At 40.7% G+C, this 10438-nt stretch overlaps 1 protein-coding gene across 1 annotated transcript; it reads right to left on the reverse strand.

The window, feature by feature from the left end:
• Positions 1-2276: 2276 nt before the first annotated feature.
• Positions 2277-10207, reverse strand: BTF3 (basic transcription factor 3). Its single transcript, XM_054810415.1, has 6 exons — positions 10067-10207; positions 9679-9747; positions 6685-6798; positions 6286-6487; positions 3171-3227; positions 2277-2637 (listed from the first exon to the last, which is right to left on the reverse strand). The coding sequence occupies exons 2-6, from the start codon at positions 9745-9747 to the stop codon at positions 2591-2593; spliced, it is 489 nt and encodes a 162-aa protein (XP_054666390.1). The 5' UTR covers positions 10067-10207; the 3' UTR covers positions 2277-2590.
• Between the last annotated feature and the right edge of the window lie 231 nt (positions 10208-10438).

Raw genomic sequence — 10438 nt, forward strand, 5'->3', positions numbered from 1 at the left:
TATATTAATTTTAAACCAGAGCAAAGTCCTTAAAGCATGAGATTAACAATTATGAAGATATTTCTAAAAATCTATTACAAAAATTATTTAAAAATCTCACTAATACTCCAATGCAGTTGTGGGTCAAACTGTTACAAAGCTTGATGTGACAGAACCAGAATATTCCCTTAGCTTTTTAAAAAATAAAAAGCTCAAACAAACCTTTGTTTCAATAGAAATACAGGCATCTGTTTTCATTTCTCCATTGTCCAAGATATTTGGAATGGAGATACGAAGCCATTTTCCTTGAGCAAGACTACAGATGTGAATCTGTAATGGCATAATTACCGTATGGTTACACAGAAGTTCCAGCTAATGAGAAACATCAACACAGCAATTTGCAGTTTCTAGAAGTTAATGACAGACTAGGAAGACCATAACCGAACTGCTTAATAGAAAATAATCACAGCGTTGAGTCCAGGACTGAGCATTTAAGTGTTAGACATGAAGGCTACTATAAAGTTCCAACAGGAAAACTACTTCAATTTAGAATCTGCTATAATCAAGAACACATTTTGATCATATCCTGACCCTCAGTCAGAGTCTGGGGAAGCAGAGATATGCCAGTATTTCCTGATTGGGAGCATACCTAGCACACAGACTTCCAGACATGTCACATGGCTGCTTATCACCAGATTAGCATTATTTTGCATTTCAAAGATACTGGTTTAGCAAGAATTATTTAAGCACCAGGTATGTCTGTTGGGGGGAAAATGCTGTCTAGAGCATCTAAGCAAGACACTAAGTCACTTCATGAGACAGAAACCAGTGTGAAACATTTCATAAGCAAGGGCTACAGTGGCTTAAAGGACATATTCCTGAGGACTCACATATTTGAATCACAGAACGGGCAACACATTTGTTGATTTCTCAAAAAAAATCAGCACACATTTATTGACTTGACAGGTCACAGAAAGTGTGATTAACAACTGTAGAATTCGGTTTTCATCTTTTACAAGGCAATTAGCTTAAAATCACCATCATTTCAAAACTCAAATTTGCATAGTTTATAGTTTTTCCACCTTATTGCCACAATGAAATGAATGCACTTCATTTGAATCAATTTAATGCTAAAAAAGTGTAATTTACTGATGAAGTACTTGCAAACTAAGACAAGTAAACTGAAATTGTTACAATAAGTTTTTGCATCTGACTTCAGCCATGTCATGCTTAGAATGCAGTCTTACCTCAAACCACAGGAGTTGCATGGCTTGAACAAGTTCCTCCACTGTTTCCCAACAGCAATGACTTACACAATGACAAACTTGCTTGGCAAGTCAGAAACAGCCTCACCTTTTCCCAGGCACAAGGAGAACTTTTATGTTATGGCTATAGGAAAGTTTTACCCTGATATTTATCCTGCACAAGTCAGGATGAATTTCCACTTCCAAAAGTATTTGCTCTAGACACCCTTCGAAGGCTGGTAGTTGACTGCTCTTCTGTCCTAGCTTAGCTCCTGTGATGGAAGCCGTCTGATTTATCACTAACACCAAAGACTCCCAAACATGAAAGTTTAGCCCTCACCCCTGGAAGCTCCAGCTATGCAAAAGTCAGGCTGGAATTTAAAAAGCCTTCCTTGTGCCCAAAAAACAAGTTCTCTTTATCTCTGGAACACACAAAAGCAATAGAAAGAACATATTCCTGAAACATCCAAATATAATTATTAGTTAGTAGATCTGAAGATGCTAAATATAGGCTTAATTAAAAGCCATTATCAATTCTATTAAGGCTTTTTCCCCTTCTGTAGTTCATTCCCCCACATAACTGACATTTTCAGCCAAGTAAAATACTAGGAAAGTTATTATTTAACTTATTAATACATCCTGGAAATATCTATTAAACACTCCCTGAAGATAAAAATTTAACATTAGTCTGTAGTTCCCCCAAGATGCCGACAGCTTGCCACTGTTCTTCAAGGCCAAGCAAAGTTATCTCAACCTACACTTTTTATGTTATATTAAACCACCAATAATTATTTTTGGAATACAGATCTATTTCTTAAATTCAGATTACAAAGTGACTTAAGAGCATATGTAGCTCTGACCTGCAAACACTGGGAATTCACCAATTAAGTCTAAAATGCTTCATTATGCAGACAAAATTTCTTCCAGAAGCCAGTTTTCTAACACAGCAAAAAGAAGACGCTCTGCAGAAAAGCAAGACCTTTTATGATTGTTTAATATTTATGGTCAATTTTTTTTACCCCTGCTTTTCTGACAAGAAGCCACACCAAAAAGTTTGTTTTATATTTTTATTGTATGCCAAAGTTCATTAAAGATGGGGTTTTGCTTGTATACAAGTTACTCAAAAATTTTGTCTAGGCAGAGATTTGTTAGCAATCTGACTTATTTCAAAGCATAGGTTTGTTCAATCAGGCCACAAAAATAATGTGTACAAGCAGTAACTAAAGAGCTGCATGTTCAAGGAGTTTCCAAATATCACAGATCTTGAGATCTCATCAGGAAATAAAAATCAAAGCAGTCACACTATAAAATAGCAGCTCCATGTAGCTTTTTCAAGTTTTAACTTTATTCAGGAAGTGACACTTAGTTCAGTTTGCCTCATTCTTTGAAGCTTCATCGAAGTTTTCAACAAGATCTAGAAAAAGAAGAATGTTGAAGTTAAAGTTTGACCCATTTTCGCTCTGCCAAACATTTTGGGTTTCCCCCCCTCAAACTTCTACTTCATATCAAATGCTTATAACATAAGAAACTTTTGGCTTATAAAATACATAGCAAATAACTTGTAAGAGCTTCGTGGTTCATTCTTCTTGCTCAACCAAGTAAGTTTTAAATGGTTCATTATAAAGCACAACTCTAAAAGCACTTAACTTCACTATACCCACAACTGGGCAAAGTGATACTGAGAAAGTACTTTCTACCCACTCTTTGTTATTGAATATTAAATAATTATCTTAGCCATAGCTATCACTTCTATACATGCTAGCTCAAACCACTATTACATCTAAGTCTCTCATGGTGTCTGAAAACAATGGAATAACCTGCCCACAGAAATTTTGACAGCAAGTGACTAGTCAATACTCTTACCATTCTTGGCCCAATCATCTCACACTACACATTATCTCTCAGCAAAATTCACTTCCTTTTCCCCCACTGTATGCTTGTTCTTACCTGGAACTTCATCATCATCTTCTTCACCAGTAGCAAGTGGTGCTTTTCCATCCACAGCTGCAAGAGCAAGCAGTTCAAAAGCATCAGTCAGGCTCACTATAGGCATCTTCATTAGTTTTGCTTTGTGTTTTTTGAAAACATTATCAGTCTGAGCTAAACTGCAATGCTTTATCCAGTTCCCCTGGATAAAAATCTTCAACTAGCAAAGGAAGTTCACATTCCCTTTGTTACTGATAATGCTCAAACAGCCCAGCAGGGAAATGAAAAGAGGCATGCTAAACCAGTTTACTACTCACAATCTTGTATCTAGGAATACCGAGTGCCTCGGATGGTAATAATTTTCAGTTACCAGCGCAAAGACTGATTTTAACAATTTCCCTTAAAAGCAGCTTGGTTTATTGACTACTCAGTGTTTCTTGAGGTCTACTTATTTCACATCAGCATGTTTTAAGGAAAAGAAAGGATCTAATGATCCTAGGGCTTCAATGAAAACTAAGGTGTAACCGTGAAGCTGCAGGCAGACACACATGACTAGAGGCGCTTAAAGATATTATTGTTCCCTGGCAAAGTCAGAGGAATATGGAACTGGATGCACAATTTTACACTTAGGTGGTTGAGGTAACCATGTGTTCTGGTCCACACCTCTGCTGACTCAGTAATTTCTTAACCATTCCCATTGTATTTGTCAGAACTAGTGAGACTTGTAGCAGACCAATGAACATCTATGAAACTGCACCAGTATAATGCTAAGAATAGTCTATCTCAGGTCCCTGGGTGCCTGTGCCACTACTTCTACTGCTATTCTTAGCTGTACTACCAAGGGTACGCTGTCTCATACTCTCTATCACCTCAGTTTTATCCTAATTAATCCTCCTCAGTTTTCAAGAAAAGCATTATGAAAGAGATGGGTTCATACTAGATCTGTACCCTGATTTATAGAGAACCAAAAGAGATGAATGCATAAACATTGGTCTGAAAAGGTTTGGGAGAAGGTCACCACTAACTCACCTTTTGTTTTTTAACAGCAAAAAACTGTTACAGCTTAAGTGCATCTTAGTGTCAAATACAACATTTTAAAAGCAAACCATGTTATTTCCTTGTAAATTGTCTGCAACCTCTCTCATCCCCAAGACCAGACTAAGTTTACTTTAGCACCTGCAAATGCAATCATCACAGACACTTCACTCTTCAATGTCAGGCTTCCAAATCTAGCAGACAATGCTGAATGGAAAGTCTTGTGCAACTACTCTGGCATCCACCCAAAGTGGAAAGGAATAGCCATTTACTAGGTCATACAAAGCAAGCACTTTAAACAAGCTTCCCTAATATTAAAACCGCACAATTTAGCTTATTCAGAATATACCCACCTTGTTATGAGAAGAGGTATCTTAGAGGATCATTTTAAATCCTTCAAGCTTTTTTTTCCCTTCAAGCCCTATTACTACCACAAGGAAGCTACACAGGTGACATTAGGAAGGAAGGACCTGAGCTCCATGGAGAAAGCAGGAGTTTACCCCACCTCCTGAAGAAGGATTTTTTCAGTGGGAAGTTGACAAGGGGGAAGTATCAAGTTTAGGAATGGAAATAGAGGCTGTCTTGCTGGCAGCAAACATAAGAAGAAAAAAAGTGTAACAATCAAGTTCAGAACTACCAGAAACTGGACACAATTATATGTTTCTCCTGTTTTCTCTGTATTTAGGACATTCCACACCTTGGAGGGAATGGGCTCAAGATATTTCAGAAAAGTAGAAAGACTGTACATGCAGGGCATGAGGAATGTTCCCAGTGTCAACAAGCCTGTCTTTCACTCCCAATTCTCACCCCATGCTGTGCAGTTTAACTCCAGCTGACCACTAATCAGCGCATAGCTGCTCGCCCACTCCCCCATTCGGATGGAGGAAAAAATCAGAAGGGTAAATGTGAGAAAACTCATGGGCTGAGATAAAGACAGTTTAACAGATAAAGCAAAAGCCACATGCACAAGCAAAGCAAGACAAGGAATTCAATCACCACTTCCCACTGGCAGGCAGGTGTTCAGCCACCTCCAGGAAAGCAGGACTCCATCACATGTAACCATTACTTGGGAAGACAAATGCCACCACTCTGTATGTCCCCCTCTTCCTTTTTCTTCACCTAGCTTTATAAGCTGAGCATTAAGTCATATAGTACAGATTATCCCTTTGGTCAGTTGGGGTCAGCTGTCCCAGCTGTGTCCCCTCCCAGCTTCTTGTGCACCCCCAGCCTACTCGCTGGTAGGGTGGGGTGAGGAGCAGAAAAGGCCTTGACTCTGTGTAAGCACTGCTCAGCAGTAACAAAAACATCCCTGTGTTACCAACACTGTTCTCAGCACAAATACAAAACACAGCCCCTATGAAGAAAATTAACTCTATCCCAGCCAAAATCAGCATACCCTGTAGCAGCAGCACCTTTTTCAAACACCACATACTTAAGTCCCTCCACTACTTTTCCCACGCAGTTTTAGGAAGAACAAGTGTTCATGGTCTTTTACTAATTTAAGGATGGAATAGGAAGTTGGTGTATCTAGCTTAATGCTCATGCCAGTCCTGTTCTCTACACACAGAAATTTTAACATACTTCCTTACAAATACTGTGTAATTCCCGCCTAGCTATCAAAAAGCCCATGCAAGAAATACCTTCACCACACCTGTGAAGCAGCAAAGCAGTTACAAGATGTCTGTCCTCAAGTCCCTTTCCGCATTAGTTATGTTTCCATTCAAAGTGTCAAAACAGACATACTCAAAGTTTATCTTTTTTTAAAACCCAACTCTTCCAGAGTAACTCATCTACCTAGCTTTAATGAAGGATGTATGCCAAAATATGGCAGCCACATCAAGAAGTAAAGTACCATGAAACCACGCCAGGCTGCAGTTTTCCAGTCCTAGACCAGCTGCAAGATATGCTGACAGGTGCCTCTGCTTTATTCAGTTATACACGTGTTGGATTTGAGCTATAAATAAGATCTAAGAGTTCCATTTCTTTATAAGCATTTTATAATACGCTTGCAGACAGCAGGACTGCACTGAATTTCACTGTTGCTATACAAATAAGCTTCATGTCAGCTGCCAGCATGAAATGCATTCAAGTTTCAACTTACGTTGCTTGGGTAAAGCTTCTGCCAATCTCCTCAAGCTAGTCAGACTGTCAGCTCCAAGCTGATTTAAGATGCTAGGAAGCATTTCTGTCAGCTGCTTTGTCTCAGCATGGCCAGTGATAGTGAACGTGTTAGCAGCCAGAGATGCCTGAACTTTAGGGTTATTGAAGTGAATGACTGTTCCTTGGTTGGTAAACATGTTTACCTGCAAGAAAAAAATTCAGTATTTGAAGCAGCTTAGCAAGCTTTTTCAATTTAACAGGAAATTGACATTCTTAAAGCTCAAGAAAGACCTACTGATAACTTACAGACAAGTTTAGAATGTTACTTACCAGGAAATTTATTTTGATACATTTTATATTTCTATATAGAAAAGTATTTTTTCCCATTTGAAGCAATTACCTCTTCAATTCCAGAAATATTGTTGACTCCAAGTTTCTTCAAAGAAAACTGAAGTTTCTTGTCATCTGCTGTAGCTGTTCTGTGGACAACCTTCTTCTTTCTGCGGGCAGTACCCTTTGCAAAAGAAAAAAAGTTACAAATTAATACTTCAGTAGGTCTTCACAAACTCTAATCCTCAAGGTCATTAACTACTCTGCAGCCATCCAGAAATCAACTTACAGTTCTTCTGTGTCACAGTGCACACAACCCCACCCCTCCAAGTGCACTGCAGCAGCCTTTCCCTTGCTATAAGGCAAGTTCTGGATGTCTCTAAGAAGATGTTTTAGGAAGCAACGCACCTGAAAACATTTATTCCACAATTCTTATAGGGATTCTGCAGCTTCTTAGAAAAGAAAAATTGCAAGTTTACCCTTATCTGTTATCATAGACATAAAACTGAAGAATGAGCACAGTTTTAGGGAATTTCTGAAGCTTATGAATTTTTCCTTAGATCATCTTTCTTACATTGTAGCCAAATTTTTATAATAGTCAGAGACCATAAAGTTATCAACACATAATTAACAAATGAATACAAGAAAACTCAAAATACTCTATTTTTATTCAAAATAGACATCTCCTATCTTATGGACTTACACATAAATATTTGAAGAACACTTATTTTCTCAAAATATGTTTTAAAAAAATACTTCTACATATTATTCCAGACCATCCTTGTTTAGAAAGCAAAAGCAACAAAGGTTAAGGTCCCCTACAGACACAGAGCTTTAGATTTCTCCAGGGAAATAACTGTCCTTATTAGGAGACATCGACAAAAAAGGAGAAAGTATCATTCTAGAATTCCTTGCACAATCATAAGGCTTCAGTAAAATCTGACATAAATTGTCCAGGAATAGGTGAAACTAAGGTCCTTTTTGAGACGCTCTAACTACTAATCTAAGTCCTCCTACTCCAGTTGCCCATCTGCCACATGCTAGCAATAAGAGAATGTGCTGCTGCCCAGCTGTATGAATGGCTGCAATACCTTTCGAGTTAACTGGTAGAAGTTAGAAAACTGGCTGGACACGAACACCTCTAACATAATTGTTATAAACAATGAGGAACATTAATGACAAATTCACACAAAACTAACACTTGGAAGAAACATTTCAAAAATTTAGTCATTTGTCTAGAAAGCTTGATTCCCTCCATTCCCTGCTACTGTCAGGTTAGCGCGCACAGTGATTTGAAAACTACTAAAATAACAGAAATAGCTTTATTTTAGTAGCTTAACTACCCAAGAAGTGAGCTACATAAGGTATACATTAAGTCTCTCTGGACAAAAGACCTCTCAAAAGGACCTTTCAAAAAATGATGTCTTGAATCAAAGGCTATGCAGGAACATGTACCTCTTTTTTATCCATATTAAACACAGATATGAAGCTTCAGACAATCAGAGTTTAATTTAAATGAACAGCTGCTGCTTTCATCTCCACAGATTTAAGCTTCTGAAGATTACATGGTTTTACTAACCAAATTCTACCCTGATCGTGCTGAGACATGCTGTTCACACCCCTGTACCTCTGTATTAGAGAGGAGTGGGTATAGCAGGCCACCAATGGAATACTACACACTTATCTGCCACTCCTCTAAAAATGTTTGAAGAAGAACCATGACATTTAGCTATAGCAATATTCTACACAAAATTCTCAAATTTCACATGACAAAGTACTACAATAGCCCTCCACCTAAACATAACAGATAGCTCACCTACACATAATATTTAGCTTATTTGTAAGATCTGCAGCCTGGCAACATCATGAAAATCTTCCAGCAGAGGCAACCTAACCTTTTCTCCCAGGGAGAAGTGACTTCTCCCTCTTTGCCTCCTCCACACTCATCTTGGCTTATATGGTGGCAATGCCATGAAAAAAATCCCAGTAATAATTTCCAGTTACAGAACAAATCAAAAAAGTCAAGTTCAGGCACTCAAATTATTTCACAGGCAAATTTTAAAAGTTAATGACAGCATCACCAGCATATTCTAAGCTTTGCTTAAAGTGTCTAAAGGACCTATATTGACCAGAGCACTGCAAGAGCTGTAATCTGAATGCATGTTCTTATATGACAACATTAAAAGCCTCTACAGTCAACACACACACAAGTAACATGCACACAATCATCAATATAATACAGCAATTCTCTGCTTAACTAGTAACCCATACAAAGAATACAGAAAATCACCAAGCCAGTTACTTACTACATTAGCCTTCATTTAAGGCTGCCTAAATCTCCAGTTAAAGGAAAAAAAAAAATCAACACAGGAATGAAAGTTCCTGGAAACTCTATCAGCAAGTAGTTTGTATTCTAAAATACTGTGTGTACACTTTGTCAGGTATAAAAAATATCACGAATTTTTGCCTGAAAACTGACACTGTAATTAAAATGTTTACTAGCATACGACTACAATCAACACTTTGTTTTCAGATTATAAGTAATCACATAGCTACATATATTCAGACGTTGTAACAAAAACGTCTTCTGAGCGTATTACTCTACCATTACAAGAGTACAACAAGTACAGAATTTCCAACTTTGTACTAAAAGGGAAAAAAAACCCCAACTAAACAAAAAAACAGCCATGGGGATCTTAAGGATTTATGACAAGAGTTCAGAACATAACCCTCTGTAGTATGTTATGAAAACCATACCTGAGCTCACTTGCTGTAAGGACTACTCACTTCAAACCCTACAAGCCTTCTAAAATAGAAGAACACAGGCTGCAAGTCTGCTGTAATACATTATAACAAAACGAAACAGAAAACGCTGGAGGTTCGGCTAGTACGTATTGCTTCTATTGCACTGACTCTATAGAGATCCCTGCAGCAGTGCAGCCTACCCCGAGGACCGTCAAGCCAAGCAAAGAGTACTTAGGGCTGCTCCCCATCCCAGTTTTCAGGACCACTCGTGTGTGTAGGACACGCAGTCCCGAGGGCAGGGCGGGGAGGCGGCTCCTACCTTGCCACCGATGCGCACTTGGGCCTGCAGCTTGGCGAGTTTTTCTTGGTTCATGATTGTTTCTTTCATCTGGGGAAGCAATAAAAGCGCCCATGGAAGGCGGGTCAGGCAGCACCTGGCGGCCAGCCCGGCATCAGGGCAGGTGGGCGCAAGGGGCTCCGCAGACGCCCCTCACCGCACACCCTCCCCGGCCGGCCGGCCGGCGCCCCAGCCCCACCACAGGGGCGGGATGGGGTCTGCTCGCGCGCAGCGCCGCTGAGGCGAGACTCCCCTCAGGCCCAGCCCGTAACCGCCTTCCCTTCCCCCAACTACCACCACCGCCCACCGATCTGCAGTCCTCGGCCATGCAACAACCTCCTCCCAGCACCCCCCGCCGTCTCCTCTGTACCTTCCCGGGACAGAAGCGGCGGCACCGGAGCGAGGAAAAAAGGCGAGAGCCGCGGGCGGGTAGTGGGACCGGGCACAGCACGCGGAGGGGAGCGAGATGGCGGCCGGAAGGAAGGCACAGCGCACTACACTGCGCATGCGCTGCAGCCCAGGCGGCAGGGGGCGCCCCTCCACGGCCAGCGGAGCGGAGCCTCCTCGGGGAGGGGCGGGGCGCCGCGGGGGGCGCGGGAGGCGGGGCCGGCCCATCGGTGCGGCCGGGCCGGTGTGAGGGGTGGGCTGCGGCCCCGGCGGGCTCGGCCATCTGCGCCGTGCGGCGCGTCTCCCCTTCCTTCTTCTCCCCCACCACTGCCGGCGCTCCCTGCCACGGGCGGGT

This window comes from Grus americana, chromosome Z (assembly GCF_028858705.1).
Source record: "Grus americana isolate bGruAme1 chromosome Z, bGruAme1.mat, whole genome shotgun sequence".
NCBI classification, from domain to species: Eukaryota; Metazoa; Chordata; class Aves; order Gruiformes; family Gruidae; genus Grus; species Grus americana.